Source organism: Salvelinus namaycush, chromosome 24 (assembly GCF_016432855.1).
Source record: "Salvelinus namaycush isolate Seneca chromosome 24, SaNama_1.0, whole genome shotgun sequence".
In the NCBI taxonomy this organism is placed as follows: Eukaryota; Metazoa; Chordata; class Actinopteri; order Salmoniformes; family Salmonidae; genus Salvelinus; species Salvelinus namaycush.
The window spans coordinates 5321445-5346446 of NC_052330.1; the positions used below are offsets into that span (position 1 = coordinate 5321445).

Here is a 25002-nt window from a genome sequence, read left to right on the forward strand (position 1 = left end):
GCATGGCCGATTAATTAGGGCCGATTTCAAGTTTTCATAACAATTGGTAATCAGCATTTTTGGACGCCGATTACACTGCAATCCACGAGGAGACTGCGTGGCAGGCTGACCACCTGTTACGCGAGTGCAGCAAGGAGCCAAGGTAAGTTGCTAGCTAGCATTAAACTTATCTTATAAAAAACAATCAATCTTAACATAATCACTAGTTATCTACACATGGTTGACGATATTACTAGTTTAACTAGCTTGTCCTGCGTTGCATATAATCAATTAGAGTGCCTGTTAATTTATCATCGAATCACAGCCTACTTCATCAAACGGGTGATGATTTAACAAAAGCGGATTCGCGAAATAAACACAATCGTTGCACCAATGTACCTAACCATAAGAACGTGAAATGTCAGAATAATAGTAGAGAATTATTTATTTCAGCTTTTATTTCTTTCATCACATTCCCAGTGGGTCAGAAGTTTACATACACTCAATTAGTATTTGGTAGCATTGCCTTTAAATTGTTTAACTTGGGTCAAACTTTTTAGGTAGCCTTCCACAAGCTTCCCGCAATAAGTTGGGTGAATTTTGGCCCATTCCTCCTGACAGAGCTGATGTAACTGAGTCAGGTATGTAGGCCTCCTTGCTCGCACACGCTTTTTCAGTTCTGCCCACAAATGTTCTATAGGATTGAGGTCAGGGCTTTGTGATGGCCACTCCAATACCTTGACTTGGTTGTCCTTAAGCCATTTTGCCACAACTTTGGAAGTATGCTTGGGGTCATTGTCCATTTGGAAGACCCATTCGCAACCAAGCTTTAACTTTCTGACTGATGACTTGAGATGTTGCTTCAATATATCCACATAATTTTGCCCCTCATGATGCCATCTATTTTATGAAGTGCACCAGTCCCTCCTGCAGCAAAGCACCCCCACAACATGATGCTGCCACCTCCGTGCTTCACGTTTGGGATGGTGTTCTTCAGCTTGCAAGCCTCCCCCTTTTTCCTCCAATCATATTGATGGTCATTATGACCAAACAGTTCTATTTTTGTTTCATCAGACCAGAGGACATTTCTCCAAAAAGTACAAACTTTGTACCCATGTGCAGTTGCAAACTGTAGTCTGGCTTTTTTATGGCGGTTTTGGAGCAGTGGCTTCTTCCTTGCTGAGCGGCCTTTCAGGTTATGTCTATATAGGACTGGTGCACTTCATATATAGATACTTTTGTACCTTTTTCCTCCAGCATCTTCACAAGGTCCTTTGCTGTTGTTCTGGGATTGATTTGCACTTTCGCACCAAAGTACGTTCATCTCTAGGAGACAGAACACATCTCCTTCCTGAGCAGTATGACGGCTGCGTGGTCCCATGGTGTTTATACTTGCGTACTATTGTTTGTACAGATGAACGTGGTACCTTCAGGCGTTTGGAAATTGCTCCCAAGGATGAACCAGACTTGTGGAGGTCTACAGTTCTTGGCTGGCCTTGGCTGATTTCTTTTGATTTTCCCATGATGTCAAGCAAAGAGGCACTGAGTTTGAAGGTAGGCCTTGAAATTCATCCACGGGTACACCTCCAATTGATTCAAATGATGTCATTTAGCCTATCAGGAGCTTCTAAAGCCATGAGATAATTTTCTGGAATTTTCCAAGCTGTTTAAAGGCACAGTCAATTTAGTGTATGTAAACTTCTGACCCACTGGAATTGTGATAGAGTGAATTAACAATTGTTGGAAAAATGACTTGTGTCATGCACAAAGTAGACGTCCTAACCGACTTGCCAAAACTATAGTTTGTTAACAAGAAATGTATGGAGGGGTTGAAAAACGAGTTTTAATGACTCCAACCTAAGTGTATGTAAACTTCTGACTTCAACTGTCAGGATGGTGTATAGGAGGCGAAGTCAAGTGCAGGAGAGCAGATTATAATGAACAGGCACTTTTATTATAGTTCCAAAAAACGAGAGCACTACATGAATCAAACGCGCTCAAAAAACGGAACATAAAAGTAGAGCGCGTAAACTAACATCACCTAACATGAAAACAATTACACACAACACATGATGGGAAACAGAGTAGCTTAATTGGGGAAATGAAAACCAGGTGTGTATGGAAACAAGACAAGACAAATGGATATACAAAAAATGGAGCGGCGATGGCTAGAAAGCAGGTGACGTCGATCGCCGAACGCCACCCGAACAAGGAGAGGGGCTAACTTCGGCAGAAGTCGTGACATCAACTGTAGTTTAAAAAATTCATGTTAGCAGGCAATATTAACTAGGGAAATTGTGTCACTTCTCTTGCGTTCAGTGCAAGCAGAGTCAGGGTATATGCAACAGTTTGGGCCGCCTGGCTCGTTGCGCACTGTGTGCAGACCATTTCTTCCTAACAAAGACCGTAATTAATTTGCCAGAATTTTACATAATTATGACATAACATAGAATGTTGTGCAATGTAACAGCAATATTTAGACTTAGGGTTGCCACCCATTCGATAAAATACGGAACGATTCCGTATTTCACTGAAAGAATAAATGTTTTGTTTTTGAAATTATAGTTTCCGGATTTGACCATATTAATGACCTAAGGCTCGTATTTCTGTATGTTTATTATATTATAATTAAGTTTATGATTTGATATTTGATAGAGCAGTCTGACTGAGTGGTGGTAGGCAGCAGCACGCTCGTAAGCATTCATTCAAACAGCACTTTCCTGCGTTTGACAGCAGCTCTTCGCAATGCTTGAAGCACAGCGCTGTTTATGACTTCAAGCCTATCAACTTCCGAGATTAGGCTGGCAATACTATAGTGCCTATAAGAACATCCAATAGTCAAAGGTATATGAAATACAAATGGTATAGAGAGAAATAGTCCTATAATAACTGCAACCTAAAACTTCTTAACTGGGAATATTGAAGACTAATGTTAAAAGGAACGACCAGCTTTCATATGTTCTCATGTTCTGAGCAAGGAACTTAAACGTTAGCTTTTTTACATGGCACATATTGCACTTTTACTTTCTTCTCCAACACTGTGTTTTTGCATTATTTAAACCAAATTGAACATGTTACATTATTTATTTGAGACTAAATTGATTTTATTTATACATTATATTAAGTTAAAATAAAAGTGTTCATTCAGTATTGTTGTAATTGTCATTATTACAAATATATATACATACATTTATTTTTTTAAATGTTATATATTTTTTTATATATATAAAATAAAATGTAAAACAAATATTAAATCGGCCGATTAATTGGTCTTGGCTTTTTTTGGTCCTCCAATAATCCGTATTGGCGTTGAAAAATCATAATCGGTCGACCTCTAGTACACAATAGTGGATTTTGGTAGACAGAAGGTGCTCTTTGGTAAGAGGGGTAAATTGGTCATCAAAAAGAAAGGAGGACCAAGGCACTCTTCATATAATTAATTAAAAGGCCTTTATTTATATGGCATGTTCAATGGAAACAAAGACTAAAAACTCTGTGTTTTTATTGAAAGAACTAACTGAAGTGGACTGAACAAGCATACAAATCAAGTTTATATGATCACCAACACATTACAGTTATTACTGATTGTGGCCAGTTGAACTGACTGAGTGTCTCACCATGTCTCTGTGTTCCATGTAAGCACTGCTGTCTAGCAGCTCCTTCACCACATCTACATGGCCCTCCTTAGCAGCACAGATCAGAGCAGACCAGCAGTCCTGAGGAAAGGAGAATACCACATCACATCATACCGGTCACCATGGAAACGACCATGACTACCGTTACTATGGAGACCTCAGGCAAAGTTCACAGTGATTGGCACATTCCCAATGATTGTCATACTGAACTGAATGTATTCATGTCGGCCTTGAAATGAACGGGTGTGTGTGTTTATCCATTGAGCTCTCCTACTCACCACATCGTCCAGGTTAACATTGGCTCCTCTCCTGATGAGCTCCTGTACTATCTCAATACTGCCCTGCTCTGAAGCCAGCATCAGGGGTGTCTGCCCATTCTGTTAGGGAGGGGACAAAGGCAAGCAATTAGAAAGACCTAACACAATGAATGATCTCTCTTTATACAGTAATAGACCCAATCTTCATTAGACTACCTTTATTAGACTGTGTTTCCCAAATGGAACCCTATTCTGTATATAGGGCACTACTTTTGAGTAGGACCCATAGAACGCTGGTCAAAAGTAGCACACTATAAAGGTGATAGGGTGCCATTTAGAACACAACCTATATATAATAACTATAGCTAGATTAGTAGACCTGTAGGCCTATTAGATAGTATGAGGATACTCACGTCACTCCTGCCGTCCACCTCCTTGAACTTGTCCAGGTGGGCCTTGAGTGCTGCCAGGTTCTCCTCCTCCACGTAGCTGAAGAGGTTCTGGATGGCCAGAGTGGTCATCTTGATGGAGGTGGTGGTGTCCATGGCTGCAGCTACTTCTCCTTCATGGTGAGAGATCATAGAAAAAAAACGCCTCACTTCAATGCGTACACTCAAAAAGGCTGCCAAACCACTCATTATGGTATAATTGACTCCAATGGGAACCCCTGTTCTACTCATTCTAGTTCTGTGGCAGAAAGACAGGATACTAGTCATGGGAAGCTAACAAAAATGTAATAAACACAATATACAGCTTAGCACCAATAACAGCAACGTACATGCTTTTCCCCTCACTTGTTATAGGCTACCTTTCATTTATAAAAGGCAAGACTATATCTACATTTTTATATAGAAAGCAGTGTGAAACAGTGACCATAGAAATATAATTAATAGAACGTGCTTGAAACCGCTGACCACGGGGAGCTCCATTCTATTCAATCTAATTCTATGGTGGGTGGTGACCATGTGAGATGGAGATATAACAGAGCACATTGCCAGGGTCAGATAACTAGGCTGACAGCCAGTGGGTCAACTCACTCCAGTGCTACCTGGCCCAGGCCTAGCTATCTCCTGACAGATGCAAGCAATATCACACTCAGAGACTCAAGACCACTCACTCACTACTTTGGTGACAGGATTTTCACCCAGGCAGTCACAGCAGGAAGAGTTGAAAGAGATGTTTGCTTGGTTTATTCAAGTTCTCCTGGCTGCTATCATCATCTGCCATGAATTTATTTTCTCACTCCGAGAATACCCTCTGCTTGGCAATGCATACAGTCTTCTTCCTATTTTACCGGCACACAAAATGGCAGCTAGTCTAAATTTAGTTTTTTTGTTTTCTCAAAGCATGTGCCGTTATTAGACATGGGCTACATAAAGTGTTATTACAATGTTATTATCCATTCATTTTTGGCATAGAAAAAACATATACAGTAGCCTAGGTCATACTAGAAATTCACGGGTAACACACCAATGGCATAGAAAATATTACAACCCCAAAATATATAAATGAAAACCAACACTGCATGTTCACAACTTACCTACCCTATTCACAGGCTCTTTGGGGAAGACATTAGGCTAGGTAGGCAACAGGCCTAAGTGATTTATCTTCCTGGCCTAACCATTAAAACAAATTTATTAATCATCATGCATTATTAGGGCTGTTACGGTCATCGAATTCTGGATGACGGTAATTGGCCAGCCAAATGACAGCGGTCTCCGTAATAACCGTTCGAATAGCAGTCACCTCTCCTCTGCTCCTGACTGCAGTCATGTCTAGATGAGTACAGCTTATATCAAATTGACATCAATTAGCTTTTTATTTCTTATGTCAATTAGCGAATTTTTGCAGTCAGCATTTTATTTTTTAAGGGTTATGATATTTATTTTATTTTCATGATGGTCTTCATCCATAACCGTCGTTACACGGTTATTCAGTAATTGTGCCAGCGCTATCCATAATGTACTCTCTCCATAAAACTGGTCAGTTTTATTACACTAACTATATTCCTATCCGACACAATACAGACAAATACAGACAATTTAGCTTACAATTCAGCCAGCCAAGCCTACAGTGTACAATATAACCTTAACATGCACGGCAGGGCGCACTTAATCAAGGCTCAAAAATAAACCCATTCTGTATGACATGAAACAATGTCTAGATCAACCAGCCTGGCCCTGCTGGCAGGCTGACAGCCAGTAAAGAAAGCATTCCTTCCATCACCACAGAGAGAGCACAGCACAAGCCCTCCAGCATTCTCACACACAAACACCCTCCAGCATTCCACCACACAACACCCTGTTGCAGTAACAGTAACACAACAGCTGAAAGCAGCCACAAAGAATAGAAAATGGAGGCAAGGCAGCCAGAAAAACATCAAAACACATCACCGTGTGTTGCATTGCTGCCAATACCATTAACCTGTCGGCTGTCGCACACAGACAGAACACTGTTACAACCGTGCAATCTTACCTATGGGAATAACAGGCCTACTGTTCTCTATGTGTGTTATTTTTGGCTACTCTCGTTTCGATCTGTAACTTTTGTCTCCACATACGGCGGTCCTGGCTAGACCTATTTACTAGGCTATTCTGATATTGAATTATGTATGAGGATGAGATACCACTCAGCCTCTCTGGCACATGCTCAGAGGACATAGCACAGTGGAGAAAACAGGCCCAATATAGGCCAGTGGTACCACTGACCTAGAGAGTATAATACCAATCAATCAAATGTATTTTATAAAGCCCTTATTACATCATCGGTTGGTAACTTCAATACTATGATGTAGGCCTAGTTGTGAGGATGGTTTGAACCGTTAAGACCTTCCTGTCTATCTGTGGTATACAACGAATAGCCTATATGTCACGTGTGCTCCCTCTCCGGACTCTAGGTCACAAGGCTGCTCGTTATGGCGCACACCTGTCGCCATCGTTACGCGCACCTGCGTGTCTTCAGACTCATCTGGACTCCATCACCTCCCTGATTACCTTCCCTATATATGTCAGTCCCTTTGGTTCCTTCCCCAGGCGTTATTGTTTCTGTATTATGTCTGTGTGCTGTTAGTGTTTCTTGTTTTGTATTATGTTGCGTTTATTTATTCAAACACGCACTCCCTGAACTTGCTTCCCGACTCTCAGCACACATCGTTACACTATAGCCCTAAATGGAATATGTAAGACATAGTACAGTATCTGTGGTATGCAGAGGATCAGGGGTTGTGTTAAAAGCTGAATTATGCGTTTTCAAGCAAAGAAAATTATTAAATGCATAAGAAATATCTTGCTGCACTTCTCTCTCGCTACTTTCCTCAGTCTAGCCTACATTTTTCTGGTAAAATGGATGATTAACTTAAAAGCATTAGGAAATGTAGCTGCCTGTTTTCTTTCTATGATCAAAAAAGACCTTGCTTTTTCACTGTAAGCAAATGTATTTGTGGCTGATCGCCAAATTGCGTTGCACCTATGTTGTCATCTGATAAAAACGAAGCCATTTCCTGCAGAATGTGTTGCATGTTATGTGAAGTACAAATATAGTTGCGTACCCCTGATCCCTCTATGATGGGAAAAAAACACACTTGATTTTCAATATAAAATACAGGTGAAATGGTTTAAAACGCAGATTTTAATTGACATTGATTGGTGCTCTAAATGAGACCCCTGGAGAATATAGAAGGAATATGGCTGCTTTTAAACTGGCAGCCCAATTCTGATAAAAAATGTTTTACTTATTGGTCTTTTGAGCAATCAATTCAGCTCACAAAAAATCTGATGTGAAAAGATCTGATGTGATTGGTCAAAAGACCAAATAGTCGAAAAAAGATCAGAATTGGCTGATGTGAACGCAGCCACGCTAATCTATAAATATGAATATTGAACGTTTAACCTACTGCATTGTTTCTGTATGTTGAGACTATGCTGTATCTATTTATGTCTTGTGCTTCTCTGTCCCGAAAGCAAAAGTACTGCAAAGTAATCATAGAGAAATTATATAAGCTTGGATGGTACCTCAAAATAACTTAAAATAATAATGCAAGGTTTTGAAATTACAGATTTACATAAATGATGCATTGTTTATGTGCGACACCACTGGTTGTATTGATACGATGCATCCGGCTACTAAACTCATCATCATCATCAATCAGGATGTTTCAAAAATGACTCGTTCGACCAATAGGGGCTAGCTAATTTCAATTTCCAACAACATTTAGATCGAGTGTATCTATTTATCCCTATCGAATGTTAACGTTAGCTACCTAAACCATCGAATGGTAGCTTAGCGCGCTCTCGCGCTAACATCTTCTAAAATAAAATAAATAGCTAGCTTTTCGTTCCTGACTGCGACCATTATTGATTGCTGTATTTTTAATAAATGTCAATGACCATAATTAGTTGATAACATTTGTTTGATAGCGAATATGACATTTGCTAAACGGCCAGATCTCAAACAAGAGAACATTCTGACCTGCTCGAGCTGTCAATAGAACGGCATCGATCAAAGGATGACGCATTTTGATGCTCATACGTGAGAAATGGCGATTCTCAGTCACATACCTCTGGAATAAAACGTATATAAATGCTCCACACTTCGGTGTTGTCGTCTCAATCCTCGATTTATATGCGTGTAAAGGCTCACAGGCTATTTATTCCCCATCCTCGACAACAGCCATTTTAGTGGACCAGAAAAACAGCACGTCAGGGTGGTTTCCTCACTGTTCGTCAACTCATCCTCCCCGCCTACAAACTGTGACGTATGGGAGCGCTGAGAAGAAAATGTTGGAAAGATGCGGGGTCGATACTGTACAAGCTGAATTATCCATTTACTAAAACTGCAACTTCAAAAATTATCATATTTTATTAACTGACTAGGAAATATTTAATATTATGTCAAAGCTTTTTGTGTGTGTTGTGGATGTGTTTACACATTTCAGGTTATTGCTCTCATAAATTCCCTTGTTTGGTATCACATTCATTCTCGACCCTAATTTACGAAGGAGCTGCAGTTGTGTTGTGAGGAAAATAACACGTTTTACCTGGCTGGCTAATGGTTATTATTTTATGTTGGGTCAAAGTCCAACATTTCATGAGGAGAGTAAAGGGCGTGTGCTGAGCTGTTATGCTGCTATAGCCTGGGTAGCAGCTAGCCTAGGTGTCGGCTAGATGGCAGCATTAATCAATGGTATCTGAAGGCAGTGTATAGGTTTATTCACCTGGCAGAAATGTTCAATAGCTTCTGATGACATACACTGACTATGACTAGGTTTCCATCCAATTGGCGACAGATTTTCATGGAAATATTCTAGAATCTATGGAAGTGAAGAGAGGGCATATGAATACAAATTACATGTCCCTTGTTATGTCGAGATCACAATTTATTTTTCTCATGATCACTACATAACAAAATATCACAATTTTCTCGTGATCATGACAACAAAATGTTTTTGTCGAGATCACGAGATAATCAAAAGTAGCACTTGTTCAGTTGCACGATAATCACCTCATCAAGGATCCCTGTGTTTTCAATTATCGCAATGTGCTCGTGGGGCATTAAGCCCTGAACATGCCCGACAGGCAGCACTGTCTCCAAGGCTGTGTGCACACCCAAAACCACAGCCAATCGCAGCTAACTTGGCTAGTCTTGTGTGCTAGCTAGTTAGCTAGATAGTCTTGTTAGCTAGCAGCATACCACCCTGCATATCACTGCCGGCTTGCTTCTGAAGCTAAGCAGCTTTGTTCCTGGTCAGTCCCTGGATGGGAGACCAGATGCTGCTGGAAGTGGTGTTGGAGGGCCAGTAGGAGGCACTCTTTCCTCTGGTCTAAAAAATATCCCAATGCCCCAGGGCACTGCCCTGTGTAGGGTGCTGTCTTTCGGGTGGGATGTTAAACAGGTGTCCGTCCTAACTCTCTGAGGTCATTAAAGATCCCATGGCACTAATTGTAAGAGTAGGGGTGTTAACCTCGGTGTCCTGGCTAAATTCCCAATCTGGCCCTCAAACCATCATGGTCACCTAATAATCCTCAATTTACGATTGGCTCATTCACCCCCCTCCTCTCCCCTGTAACTATTCCCCAGGTCGTTGCTGTAAATGAGAACGTGTTCGCAGTCAATTTACCTGGTTAAATAACGCTAGCTTGTTATGTATGCTGGTTGTTAACTTGTCTAATTGTGGGTGAGCTCCATTCCAGACAGGCTGATCAGATTATATTTCAGCCTCAGGGGCTGTTGGGCATTCACTCACTGCTGTACAATGTAGAGAAAAATTCAAGAGTGTGCTACGAAATGAATGTCAAAATGTAGTTTTCTTTGTCTTATGTCTTTATAAATTACATAGAATGAATCATTAGATTGTTCTCTAAGATATTATAACCTTAATATACTTGTACTTGACAGTGTCGATGAAATAAGAACGTTAATTTGCTGTGCCAGTTGCTAGTTTAGACAGCGCCGCTCTTCCATATTTGCCGTTTGTGAGGTGGTACTATTTGGAGGTGTTTTCACTGGTTGGACTAATCAAAATCAACTTGATATCTTCGCCATTTTCACCTCCAGATCATTGGCTTTCAAATCAAATCAAATTTTATTGGTGCATACACATGTTTAGCAGATGTTTTTTGCGGGTGTAGCGAAATGCTTGTGATTCTAGCTCCAACAGTGCAGTAATATCTAACAAGTAATATCTAACAATTTAACAATACACATAAATTTAAAGTAATGTCGGAGCAGCATAGACTAAAATACAGTAGAATAGAATACAGTATATTCTTATGTGATGAGTAGTGCAAAATATGTAAACATTATTAAAGTGGCCTGTGATTTCAAGTGTATGTATATAGGGCAGCAGCCTCTAAGGTGCTAGTGATGGCCTATACTGGCTATATTCATTGCCTATATTGGCGATTCATCTCTGTTGAGGGGCTGTTTCTATGGTGATTTAAAGGGAAAGACTCAGAAATACACAATGAAAACAGGAACAGATTGTCTTTGCGGAGGGTGGATATTGAAATTCAGTCTCTTAGCTTTGTAAATAAATATATATTTTATCCTTATTTAGTTTTGTATTCAGCAGATTTCATTTAGAAAATGACCATGTTTTCACTCACGAACCTGCAACCACTAGTTAGCTTGTCAGTTAACGTTCAAAGTTAGCGCCGTTCTGCTGCAGAGCAGCATGTCAGAGTTCTATTGACCAGTGACCACTTTTTGATCATGCCTATAATGACATTCCGTTCACTCTAAACATGCTAAATTCTCAGACTAAATCGTCTGTAACATTTGCACCATATGGGAGAGACATGGGGTTTGACTATTGTTTTTCTGACAGAATTCTCTATTGAATGGACATATTTGTATAAACCTTAAATTAATTTATAATTTTATTGGTGAACACCCTAGAGGCTAATAAATCAGAATGCTTCCCTGTAGGCTGTTTCATAGGTAAGGCTCCTTGCAGGCAGATTACCTGTCAAAGTGCTTTATATGCAGATACATATCTGATCCAGAGGGTGAGCTTTATTCCTGGCAGGCTGTTTCATAGGTAAAGATTCTTGCAGACAGCCTACAAGGCAGCATCCTGACTTATCAGCCTCTTAGGCTGCCATTGAATCTGATCAGCCTGCCAGGAAAACAGCACACCCACTCTTGATCATAGTACAGTCGTGGCCAAAAGATTTGAGAATGACACAAATATTCATTTTCACAAAGTCTGCTGCCTCAAGTTGCCATCATACAAACTGCATATACTCCAGAATGTTATGAAGAGTGATCAGATGAATTGCAATTAATTGCAAAGTCTCTCTTTGCCATGCAAATTAACTGAATCCCCCAAAAATATTTCCACTGCATTTCAGCCATGCCACAAAAGGACCAGCTGACCTCATGTCAGTGATTCTGAGGACAAGGCTGGAGATCACTCTGTCATGCTGATTGAGTTCGAATAACAGACTGGAAGCTTCAAAAGGAGGGTGATGCTTGGAATCATTGTTCTTCCTCTGTCAACCATGGTTACCTGCAAGGAAACACGTGCCGTCATCATTGCTTTGCACAAAAAGGGCTTCACAGGCAAGGATATTGCTGCCAGTAAGATTGCACCTAAATCAACCATTTATCAGATCATCAAGAACTTCAAGGAGAGCGGTTCAATTGTTGTGAAGAAGGCTTCAGGGCGTCCAAGAAAGTCCAGCAAGCGCCAGGACCGTCTCCTAAAGTTGATTCAGCTGCGGGATCGGGGCACCACCAGTATAGAGCTTGCTCAGGAATGGCAGCAGGCAGGTGTGAGTGCATCTGCACGCACAGTGAGGTGAAGACTTTTGGAGGATGGCCGGTGTCAAGAAGGGCAGCAATGAAGCCACTTCTCTCCAGGAAAAACATCAGGGACAGACTGATATTCTGCAAAAGGTACAGGGATTGGACTGCTGAGGACTGGGGTAAAGTCATTTTCTCTGATGAATCCCCTTTCCGATTGTTTGGGGCATCTGGAAAAAAGCTTGTCCGGAGAAGACAAGGTGAGCGCTACCATCAGTCCTGTGTCATGCCAACAGTAAAGCATCCTGAGACCATTCATGTGTGGGGTTGCTTCTCAGCCAAGGGAGTGGGCTCACTCACAATTTTGCCTAAGAACACAGCCATGAATAAAGAATGGTACCAACACATCCTCCGAGAGTAACTTCTCCCAACCATCCAGGAACAGTTTGGTGATGAACAATGCCTTTTCCAGCATGATGGAGCACCTTGCCATAAGGCAAAAGTGATAACTAAATTGCTCGGGGAACAAAACATCGATATTTTGGGTCCATGGCCAGGAAACTCCCCAGACCTTAATCCCATTGAGAACTTGTGGTCAATCCTCAAGAGGCAGGTGGACAAACAAAAACCCACATATTCTGACAAACTCCAAGCATTGATTATGCAAGAATAGGCTGCCATCAGTCAGGATGTGGCCCAGAAGTGAATTGACAGCATGCCAGGGCGGATTGCAGAGGTCTTGAAAAAGAAGGGTCAACACTGCAAATTTTGACTCTTTGCATCAACTTCATGTAATTGTCAATAAAAGCCTTTGACTCTTATGAAATGCTTGTAATTATACTTCAGTATTCCATAGTAAAAAAATATCTAAAGATACTGAAGCAGCAAACTTTTTGGAAATTAATATTTGTGTCATTCTCAAAACTTTTGGCCACGACTGTACATAATTCCCTGACTGACTGCTAATCTGCCTGCAAGGAGCTTACCTATAAAACTGCCTTCAAGGCAGAATCCTGACTTATCAACCTCTGAGGCTGCTATTGAATCTGATCAAGCTCCAAGGCTGAAATTAAATCTAATCCGCCTGTTAGGAAAGGATCCCCCCACTCTGTAAATGTAAATATATGCTATTATCCATAAATCATGAAGTGTCCCAATTACACAGTGTACAAAACATTAGGAACAAAAGGGGGTGCAACTCAATATTAGGAAGGTGTTCCTAATGTTTTGTACACTCAGTGTATACATAACAGTTATGCAAGCTAATAACCAGCATAGATAACAAGCTAGCTAGCTCGCTCACAAGACTAGCCAAGTTAGCTACGTTGTTGCTTGCATGCGATTGGCTGTGGTCTTGGGGGTGGCACACAGCCTAGGAGACAGGGCTGCCTGTCAGGCATCATTCAGGGTTTAAATGCCCCATGACCTCTTAGCTCAAGTTAAGGGACGTTTAGCTTGCTTACATTCTAATTTATAAACTGATAATGAGCTCCAAACACAAATGAAAGCATGATGTTAACATGAAATGTACCATCCCTTAGTGTAGCAATTAGTAAAAATGCTGATCCACCGTAGCCTCTGCCGACTCAGCCATTCTGTCAATAAATTTTCCACAATTTTTCACATTTTCAAAAATCTAAAGTTCAGTATGTTTCCATCACATTGTAAACTTTTCCACTATTTTTATCACAAAAACTGTTGTGTTAAATAACAAATGTGCCTACTCTGGATTTGACACGTGCGCTCTAGCCCAAACTCGCAGATACAGTGCGGGTATGCTGTGCGGGTAGGCTCGTCTACATGATATTATGGATAAAAGCGAAAATATGTGTATTTGTCAAACGGTAGTCAAGAATCGATCATCATGACACCAGAATAAGACCCTCGATATTTATTGGAAATGATCATTAAGATCACCGTGAAATTCATCATAATTTATTTAATCAGTAGCCTGATAAACTGCACGATATCCCAAATCGTAGTGGGAAGACCACACACCATATCATCATGTGACTCCAAGTTTACTTTGATATGATGGTTATTATATTAATATTTGCGCATAAATGTGTTTCCACCGCCATTTGTCGCATAATTAATTTGAGACACAAAAAGATCCCACCGTGTCGAACGAACAAATTATCGGTCTGCATTTCTAAAATTGTACCATAACTTCCTGTTTCCATCACAGCTGTCGTGATTTTTATAGGGTATGACTTTACTTGCATAAAAACTGTATGGAAACGTGGTTACTGACACAGAGGCAGGTGCCTGTGAAAAGCTATAGGCCTACATTTCTGAGCTCTGACTCGGTTTACCTGCTAGCAGTAGGACTAATACTGTGCCTTAAATAGACCCACCTACAGGGGCCTATGTGGAGGTAATACTCTAGCTAATCAAACAGTGCTGTCAGGGAGTAAACAAAAAAGGTTTCCCAAAACAAATACAATGTCTCTGACTTGTAAATTAACCCTTGTAGGTTGTAAATTGGGGATTTTTAAAGTATTTTTTTTCAATCATGCCCTGCTCAGTAATCTTGTCCACCAGCCAGCTCTCTCTCTGTCAAACCTATACGGTAGCAATTGAGCCTTAGGGCGAGGTTCTCCTGTGTAATAACACTGTAATAAGAACAATTACACCACAGTTATTAATTTACCTTTTAGATATCACACTTACCATGTCAAGTTGCGAAAAGATCAATCTTTTAATCACATCATATACAAAAACAAACCATCCACATGAACAAGTAGCGCGGTTGGCTGAGGGGTTATGACGAGCGTACCATTCTCCTTTCTCCAGGGCCCCAAGCAAAGGTTACTCACAATTACCATAGTTAACTCACAACAGACTCAAGAAGAAGTAGGTTTAGTTCTCACTTCCCCCTGTAATGAAAATAGAATCAGAACTGTCTGAAGAAGAGGAGTGCTCATTAAATACTGTAATGTTGTCCCTTTCACCTCCAACTTAACAGTACGTCAGGTTGATTTTCTTACCTTAACACCACCTTTTCACCTTTGTCGAACATACCACAAGTCCATTGGAATCACATAAATAACAAGTACATGAGATGACAAACATTGACCTCTGCACGTGGAAATACTAGACCGTCTTGCCTCGCACACTACTGACACACATAAATCATGAATAAGTAGAAGTTAGTAACTGCTCTTGCTGCCGTTATGTAAAAAGCATACAATGACTTGACTGAATAAAACAGCGGTGGAATTGAAGTCAGCCCATTACATCACTCAGTGAAAGCAAACAGTCTGGAGTAAGTCCTTGGATGTCACCATTTCCCTAAATAGTGCACTACTTTTGACCAGGGCCCTTAGGGCTTTGGTCAAAATAACTGTTCGACTGTATGTAGGGAAAAGGGGTGACATTTCTGACACGTTCCATGTTGAGACTATGAATCATATCGTGTACAAAGACATTGAGGACACTGCCATCTTGTTTTCCTTCGCTTTAATTCTTCTAACTTCCTGTGTCGTAGAGAAGTTAACTTACATTTGCTTTTCACCAGGACTAAAACACTCATTTGTCACCGTTAACTGAGAGAACACTTCAAACTCGCCCACCTGATACTAAAACCTGTTCACCTCAAGTGAGAAACACAGCCCAGACAATATCCAATGTGAGAAGGATATACAAAAGCTAAAAAGAAAAAAAAAAGATTGTGGAGAAAGAGACAAAGGGTATAAGGCAAGTCTGCATACTCCTATAATACAGTAATAGTACAATACTGGCATTTCATCATCGGGACCCATCCATCCCACTCCACCCCAGACACAAATCATCATAATACAGTAGAGTTGCATCCCAAATGGCACCCTATTCCCTTTGAGGTGCACTAAATAGGGAATAGGGTGCCATTTTGGACATATCCCAAAGCCATACATCCATCCCTCCATGGTGTGGTTGCTGCTCAGTCTCAGTGCCATGTGACTGAATGAGAATCATCATCCCACTCCAAAACACAGACAAACAGAGGCAGGTTTGTTAGAATCTACTCCTCTGTCCACCTCGCTCTCTCTCTTTATACGTGGATTTAATACAGTGTTGGACAGTCCCCTGCAGTCCTCGGCGCTAGTCTCTCTGTGTGTGCACCGTTAGCTGGTCTGGTTCTGCTTTCATGTGGCCTTGGTCTTCTGGTTGCAGTTGCTGTCTGTGGAGGTGGAGTCCAGGTGGGAGAGGATGGGGGCCAGATGCAGGCCTTTCTGCTGCTCTTTCAGGCGCATGTGTCGGGGCTTGACTGGCAGGGCTACGGCCAGGAGAACACAGCCGATGTGGACGCTGAAGTACCAGGACCTGGGAGGGGAGAGGTGGGATGATTTAGGGATCACTATAAGAATCAGAATTTGACAACTTATAACAAATATTGCAAGGAATTTCTCTTGGTGTTGTACACCGAAAGTTCACATCAACTATCACAACAAAGTTCATTCAACTTCTCAGAAAGGGGGGGGGGGGGAGAAGCTACTGTGTAAGGATAATTATTGTCAACATCAAATGCGTTTAATGCCCTCGACTATTCTCAAAGATCAAACATTTAATCTCTCTAGAGCTTGCTAGCTCTACTCGTATTATAAATTCACTGAACAAAATTTTTAAAATGCAACAATTTCTAATATTTCACTAAGTTACAGTTCTTAAAAAGGAAAACAGTCAATTGAAATGCATTCATTAGGCCCTAATCTATGCATTTCACATGACTGGGAATACAGATATGCATCGGTTGGTCACAGATACTTTTAAAAAGAAGGTAGGGGCGTGGATTAGCAAACCAGTTAGTATCTGGTGCGACCACCATTTGCCTCATGCAGCGTGACACATCTCCTTTGCATAGAGTTGATCAGGCTGTTGATTGTGGCCTGTGGAACGTTGTCCCACTCCTCTTCAATGTCTGTGCGAAGTTGCTGGAGATTAGCGGGAACTGGAACATGCTGTCATACACGTCGATCCAGAACATCCCAAACATGCTCAATGGGTGACATGTCTGGTGAGAAAGCCATGGAAGAACTGGGACATTTTCACCTTCCAGGAATTGTGTACAGATCCTTGCGACATGGGGCCGTGCATTATCATGCTGAAACATGAAGTGATGGCGGCGGATGAATGCCACGACAATGGGCCTCAGGATCTCGTCACAGTATCTCTGTGCATTGAAATTGCCATCAATAAAATGCAATTGTGTTTGTTGTCTGTAGCTTATGTCTGCCCATATCATAACCCAACCGCCACCATGGGGCACTCTGTTCACAACGTTGACATCAGCAAACCGCTCGCCAACACAACGCCATACACACGGTCTGCCGTCTGCCCGGTACAGTTGCTACAGTGATTCATCAATGAAGAGCACACTTCCCCCGGGGTGCCAGTGGTCATCAAAAGTGAGCATTTGCCCACTGAAATCGATTACGATGCCGAACTGCAGTCAGGTCAAGACCCTGGTGAGGACGACAAGCACATAGATGAGCTTCTTGAGACGGTTTTTGACATTTTGTGCAGAAATTCTTTGGTTGTGCAAACCCACAGTTTAATCAGCTGTCCGGGTGGCTGGTCTCAGACGATCCTGCAGGTGAAGAAGCCAAATGTGGAGGTCCTGGTCTGGCGTGGTTACATTTGGTCTGCGGTTGTGAGGCCGGTTGGACGTACTGGCAAATTATCTAAAACTATGTTGGAGGCAGCTTATGGTCGAGAAATGAACAACAGCTCTGGTGGACATTCCTGCAGTCAGCATGCAAATTTCACGCTCCCTCAAAATTTGAGACATCTGTGGCATTGTGTTGTGTGACAAAACCACACATTTTAGAGTAGGCTTTTATTGTCTCCAACACAGGGTGCAAATGTGTAATAATCATGTGGTTTAATCAGCTTCTTGATATGCCACACCTTTTGGGTGGATGGATTATGTTGGCAAAGGAGAAACGCTAACTAACAGGGATGTAAACAAATTTGCGCACAACATTTTAGAGAAATAAGGTTTTTGTGCATATGGAACATTTCTGGGATTTCTTTTATTTCAGCTCATGAAACATGGGACCAATACTTTACATGTTGCATTTATATTTTTGTTCAGTGTATGTCTGTCAGAAGGACTAACGGTCCTCTACATTTCAGCGATAAATTAGCCTGTTGGTAAGAGTTTTAGATAAAAACACAATTGTTCTTGCACTTCCATCCAAGTTCAAACTATGAATACTTTTTTAGACTTGAGTGAGGTATAGTACTGTTCTCTGGATGTGTACCACACGGCACCCTATTCCCTATAGAGTGCACTACTTTTGACCAGAGCCCTATAGGATGCCATTTACAGTTGAAGTCGGAAGTTTACATCCACTTAGGTTGGAGTCATTCAAATTTGTTTTTCAACCACTCCACAAATTTCTTGTTAACAAACTATAGTTTTGGCAAGTCGGTTAGGACATCTACTTTGTGCATGACAAGTCATTTTTCCAACAATTGTTTACAGACAGATTATTTAACTTATAATTCACTGTATCACAATTCCAGTGGGTCAGAAGTTTACATACACTAAGTTGACTGTGCAGCTCGGAAAATTCCAGAAAATTATGTCATGGCTTTAGAAGCTTCTGATAGGCTAATTGACATCATTTGTGTCAATTGGAGGTGTACCTGTGGATGTATTTCAAGGCCTACCTTCAAACGCAGTGCCTCTTTGCTTGACATCATGGGAAAATCTAAAGAATTCAGCCAAGACCTCAGAAAAAAAATTGTACACCTCCACAGGTCTGGTTCATCCTTGGGAGCAATTAAGTATACGTCATACCGTTCAGGAAGGAGACGCGTTCTGTCTCCTAGAGATGAATGTGCTTTGGTGCGAAAAATGCAAATCAATCCCAGAACAACAGCAAAGGACCTTGTGAAGATGCTGGAGGAAACAGGTACAAAAGTATCCATATCCACAGTAAAACGCGTCCTATATCAACATAACCTGAAAGGCCGCTCAGCAAGGAAGAAGCCACTGCTCCAAAACCGCCATAAAAAAGCCAGACTACGGTTTGCATCTGCACATGGGGACAAAGACCGTACTTTTGGGAGAAATGTCTGGTCTGATGAAACAAAAATAGAACTGTTTGGTCTTAATGACCATCGTTATGTTTGGAGGAAAAAGGGGGAGGCTTGCAAGCCGAAGAACACCATCCCAAACATGAAGCACGGGAGTGAAATTATGTGTATATATTGAAGAAACATCTGAAGACATCAGTCAGGAAGTTTAAGCTTGGTCGCAAATGGGTCTTCCAAATGGACAATGACCCCAAGCATTCTTCCAAAGTTGTGGTAAAATGGCTTAAGGACAACCAAGTCAAGGTATTGAAGTGGCCATCACAAAGCCCTGACCTCAATCCTATAGAAATTTTGTGGGCAGAACTGAAAATGTGTGTGCGAGCAAGAAGGCCTACAAACCTGACTCAGTTACACCAACTCTGTCAGGAGGAATGTGCCATAATTCACCCAACTTATTGTGGGAAGCTTATGGAAGGCTACTCAAAACGTTTGACAAAAGTTAAACAATTTAAAGGCAATGCTACCAAATACTAATTGAGTGTATGTAAACTTCTGACCCACTGGGAATGTGATGAAAGAAATAAAAGCTGAAATAAATAATCCTCTACTATTATTCTGACGTTTCACATTCTTAAAATAAAGTGGTGATCCTAACTGACCTAAGACAGGGAATTTTTACTAGGATATAATGTCAGGAATTGTTAAAAACTGAGTTTAAATGTATTTGGCTAAGGTGTATGTAAACTTCCGACTTCAACTGTAGGATGCAAACATAGTTTCTGGCCACTCACCTGTAGAACTTCATCGAGGGCCCGACAGACAGCAGCACAAAAGGCACCACGGTGTAACAAATGGCAATCTGGGTGCCCGCCCACGTGATCACATCATACACTAGCTTGTGTGACGGCGAGCCCAGGAAGTGTGGCCTCACGTTGTGTCTCATCTGGAGAGAGAAAAAGAACCAAAGCAATGAATTCAGCGGAGCAAAAGAAGAAGTGAGACAAACATGTAAAAACGACCCTTCTAAATCTGCTACTCTGCCCTTAACTCTCTTTCTCTCTCCCTTGCCAAGTTCACATTTCCCATATCTAAGGGTTGCGTCCTGAATGGAACCCTATTCCCTTTATAGTGCATGGGCCCTGGTTAGAAGTAGTGCACTATATAGGGAGTAGTGTACAAGTTGGGATGCGGCCAAGAGTCAAGTTTTCAACTGGACTTTCTCTCTCGGCTCATCCATCAGCGGGTGATCTGCCTCGGTGAGTCTCAAAGTGACTCAGGTGATGCTCCATTAGCCTGATTCCTGCCCTGTCTGCTCTCCATCTGTCTGTCTGGCTGGCCTGTTATCTGTGCAGTCTAGCAGCTGGACCCAGGCTGCGTCCGAAATGCCACCCTACTCCCTACACACAGTGTACAAAACATTAGGAACACCTTCCTAATATTGAGTTGCTTTTTGCCCTCAGAACAGTCTCAATTCGTCGGGGCATGGACTCTACAAGCTGTCGAAAGCGTTCCACAGGGATGCTGGCTCATGTTGACTCCAATGCTTCCCACAGTTGTGTCAAGTTGGCTGGATGTCCTTTGGGTGGTGGACCATTCTTGAAACACACGGGAAACTGTTGAGTGTAACCAGCAGCGTTGCAGTTCTTGACATACAGTACATGTGTGCCTGGCACCTACTACCATATTCAAAATCCTTCTTTAAACTGTCTCCTACCCTTCATCTACACTGATTGAAGTGGATTTAACAAGTGACATCAATAAGGGACCATAGACTGACCAGGTGAAAGCTATGTCATGGAAAGAGCAGGTGTTCCTAATGTTTTGTACACCGATAGGGACCAGGGCTCTGGTCAAAAGTATTACATTAAGGAATAGGGTGCCATTTGGGACACAGATCCAGTCTCTAATAAATATGCTACTTCATTCAGGCTACGCCTTCAGAGCACAGAGTCTCCATGGTGGACTAACTATGACTGATCCCCGAACCCACACTGATGATGCAGAAATAAAGAACCATCAGGATGAAATGAACGTGGCTTTTTGTTTTATCTCTAATGGGAACGAAAGGGGCATCAGGATATCTATGGTGACAGCTGAGGTCATTGACATAAGAGAAAAAAAAGTCATTTGTTTAAGTGGGTACGGTGAATCACATTTCTTTATTTTTTAAATCGGTGCCTTTGAAAAGTTTAGGGCTTAGTGAGTCTCGACAGAAACAGACTTGAGTGAGAGAGAGGCCGGCCTGTGTCTGAGTGTCAGTGTTTGTTTTAAGAAGGGGGAGATATGGAAAATGAGAGATATACAGAGAAAGGGAGAAACATAAAGAGACACGGAGAGAGAGGTCTGTTTGTTTTGGAGAGAGAGACAGACAGAGCGAGAGAGAGAGAGATACAGAGACAGTACTCACGGCGCGTGCAGCCAGTGTGACCACAATGCCGGTGAGGAAGGTGAGGTAGTATCCAGGATAGGCTCCGTGCCACATGGCCGACAGGATGAAGGTAGCCGCCGTGGGGTTGTAGGGACAGCGCTCGTAACACACCCTGTGCGCACACACACACACAGAGAGAGAGAGCACAGGTTCTATGGATTTCTATTTCTTCTGCATCCATTGATAGCAACCATTAGTCTGTGTGATTAACACATCAACCATTAGTCTGTGTGATTAACACATCAACCATTAGTCTCTGTGATTAACACATCAACCATTAGTCTGTGTGATTAACACATCAACCATTAGTCTGTGTGATTAACACATCAACCATTAGTCTGTGTGATTAACACATCAACCATTAGTCTGTGTGATTAACACATCAACCATTAGTCTGTGTGATTAACACAGCTAGAGTTGTTAATAAAACAAGGGCGGATCCCGAAGGGGCCCGGGGCCGGATCTTTTTACAAAAACGTCTGTAAAGTTCGAATAGTTTGAGCTAAAAATGATTAAATAGCCATCTATGAAAAGCTGAGACTCTCACGAACATGCATGTTTTACTTTAGGAAGCTCACAGGCTAAACAAGAGTTGTTAGAAGGTAAGGGGTGCTTCTACATAGAAGATCATTGGAAATCCCAGTACATAGTGTCTATAATACTATAATAAATTCACATAGTTGAGGTCACAAACTCCACACAGTTGTCACTGACTAGCTGGATATTCATTTCTCACAGAGCAAACCATTTCTGTACCTACATTGATTAATACATTTTTATCAGGTTTTTGCTTTGGCAGACTTTTTTGTGTGTGACGTGTCAACAAAACTCATGAATGCAACTATTGACGTCAAATTGTTTTGTGGTCTACTTGTAGCCCTGGTTGTGCTGAACATAAAATGGTAAAATACTTCATTGTGAGGTTAAATATGAGGGCTGTACATTCAGATAAATGAAAGTCTGATAAATGAAAAGCCGATTTTTGCTGGGGTCTCAGAACTGATAGGGTTAATGAAAACTACTGTTAGTGCTAACAAGATCCACTAGGTGGCAAACTTTTACAAAGTCAGACAAGTCCCCAGTGCCATGGGTATAGGCACATCCACAAGTTATTTAGGGCACACCTCACATTAAATAAGAATAAAGCTTAAACTGTAATTGCAATGTATTTAAATAGTATTTACAATGTGGCTGCAAGCTGGTGTTGATAATTAGAGAAAGAAATGGATGAAATTACACTTTGTGTCTTTACCAACTACAGACTAATCCTGATTTCTTATGTCTCTGTACCTTTTGAGCCAATGTGCCGTCTGTATATTCCAGTTGTCGAGGAACATCTTAAAGCTGGTGGCAAACTGGAACCAAGGGAGAGAAAGAAAACATCAGTATACAGTAACTTTAGCTTGTATTAGAGTTATGATAAACATACCCAGACGTGAATGAAGACAATGGCACAAAAAAAATCGAACCTCAATATCCGCTATCCTCAGATTGGAGATGAGATCCCAACGTGGTGAGCCGTCGCTGGTGTATCCGTTGAACCCAAAGCCTGCTGCGTTGTTGATGGCGTCGGCTGTTCCGAATGAAAACACGTACTTTCAGAAACACCATCTCCCATCCACTCACATGTCCCATCTGCACTGTCATCCATCAATCAATCACTTGTATTTCAGAAAGCCCTTCTGTACATCAGCAGTTGTCACAAAGTGCTTAACAGTTACCCGGCCTTGACCCTAAAGAGCAAGGCAAAGCAGAAGTGAAAGCACAGTGGCCAGGAAAAACTCCCTAGAAGGAAGGAACCTTGAGAGAAACCCAGCTCAGAGGGGATGTATTGCATCCACAAAGTGCACCATTTATTAGTGATGGTAACATCATTATAGACATTCATTTATGTTATTAACATCAGATCATCCGTCATCCTAATAACAGCTGATTAATATCAAAGTGGAGGACAATACAGAAGCTATACATCATGTTTATGACCAGTAAAGCACCATATTCCTTTGAGCTCCTGCAGAAGGCAATGTGGAACAACAAGACAATGAGGCCACGCATCCGTTCTCTCTCTCTCTCTGTGTGTGTGTGTGTGTGTGTGTGTGTGTGTGTGTGTGTGTGTGCAGAGAAGCGCCGAGTGAGTCCCACCTCTACCTGCTTGTTATCACCCTACACTCACACCTTGTTGCAAACACTTGCATGATTCACTCAGCACTCCTCTCGTGTGGACAGTGCAGACCCTCAGAATAACAAGGCCATATTTTGGATATCGGTGAGGAGAAGCTGAATTTCTGAAGTCAAGGATGCTACCTCCATTCGAGATGTTTCAAATAGAACCGGCTCATTAACAGTCAATGGATTCAGGGAAACTAAACCGCCGATCGAAGTTGGACTGATCTCGTCACCTTTAAAGCTCATTTGTTCTCAGTCTGGGAGGGGTTACTCGTCGACATGGAATAATGGAGGATATTACAGCTAAGAATTGTTTTCAGGGTCAACCAATGAAAACAAGCCTAAAGACGGAGCTTTGGAAAACTGTCTACGGCTACATTGCGACTCTCCTTCCTTCTCCCACACTCCCCATCGTGGATTTTGAAAGTGTTGGATTGGTTTAAACATTGGCTGAAGGGCAAGTGCACACTTCGAAAGAAGGGTGGAGAATCAGACGGCAGCCTACGGAAGAGAGAGAGGACCCACCCAGTGTCCAGACGAAGTAGTACTTGGGCCGGGTGGTCAGCATGGACAGGTAGAGGTAGACCACCTGGGCGTAGAAGGGCGTGTTGGCGATGAAGTCGTCGTCGATGTTCCGTTCCACAGGGAACACTTTACACACGGACAGGAAAACCATGAGGGAGAAGAAACAGGTGGCCAGTTTACGGACGACTTCAATCTGAGGAATGGGAGGAGGGGGAAAACGTCAGCCAATAAAAACAGCGCGTCTCAAGTGGAACTCTATTCCCTATATAGTGCACTGCTTTTGACCAGGGCCCATGGGAATAGGGTGCCATTTGGGACGCAACCTTCCTTAAATTCACATCGGCTATGTATAATTGAGCTCTTCGTAAGAAAGACATAAGACAGCCATGTTGCTATTCCTTCAGTGAATAGGGAATACTGTGCATTTACCACACAGCAACGGTGTCCTCTTAGAAAGAATGTTTCAGACGAGCGTTGATAATAGTCGGCGTGTTTCAAAAACAGAGCACGCTGCCCCTTTCCAAAAACATCATAGTGGCATTTGAGACCAAATGCTTACGTTCGGGGAGGGGTCCGTTTGTTTGTGCCTGCCGTTGGCCTTCCCATTTGTCTGCTGGTCTCCGTGGCGACGGCAGGGCGTGCCCTCGATGAAGGCGATGTAATCGTTGTAGGAGCAGGTGGGGCCGGCCAGGATGCCCATGAAGTTACAGTTGTAGCTGAAGTACTCCAGCAGACTGGGCAT

The 25002-nt window shown here is 41.9% G+C and overlaps 2 protein-coding genes across 4 annotated transcripts in view; both read right to left on the bottom strand.

The window, feature by feature from the left end:
* The window catches only part of kidins220b (kinase D-interacting substrate 220b), a 41584-nt gene extending 32984 nt beyond the window's left edge, over nt 1-8600 (bottom strand). For both annotated transcript variants that reach the window (XM_038962965.1, XM_038962964.1), the window contains exons 1-4: nt 8428-8600; nt 4285-4433; nt 3893-3991; nt 3597-3695 (exon numbers count right to left, since the gene is read on the bottom strand). In XM_038962965.1, the coding sequence (XP_038818893.1) occupies nt 3597-3695; nt 3893-3991; nt 4285-4416 (330 nt within the window). In that variant the 5' untranslated portion in view covers nt 4417-4433; nt 8428-8600. The remainder of the gene's footprint in view (nt 1-3596; nt 3696-3892; nt 3992-4284; nt 4434-8427) is intronic.
* A 6195-nt stretch (nt 8601-14795) lies between these two features.
* mboat2b (membrane bound O-acyltransferase domain containing 2b) overlaps nt 14796-25002 on the bottom strand; it is a 65925-nt gene continuing 55718 nt past the window's right edge. For both annotated transcript variants that reach the window (XM_038962967.1, XM_038962968.1), the window contains 7 exons: nt 24820-25002; nt 24261-24453; nt 23039-23142; nt 22860-22924; nt 21549-21681; nt 19933-20084; nt 14796-16420 (listed from right to left, as the gene is read on the bottom strand). The exon at nt 24820-25002 is cut by the window's right edge and continues 4 nt beyond it. In XM_038962967.1, the coding sequence (XP_038818895.1) occupies nt 16243-16420; nt 19933-20084; nt 21549-21681; nt 22860-22924; nt 23039-23142; nt 24261-24453; nt 24820-25002 (1008 nt within the window). In that variant the 3' untranslated portion in view covers nt 14796-16242. The remainder of the gene's footprint in view (nt 16421-19932; nt 20085-21548; nt 21682-22859; nt 22925-23038; nt 23143-24260; nt 24454-24819) is intronic.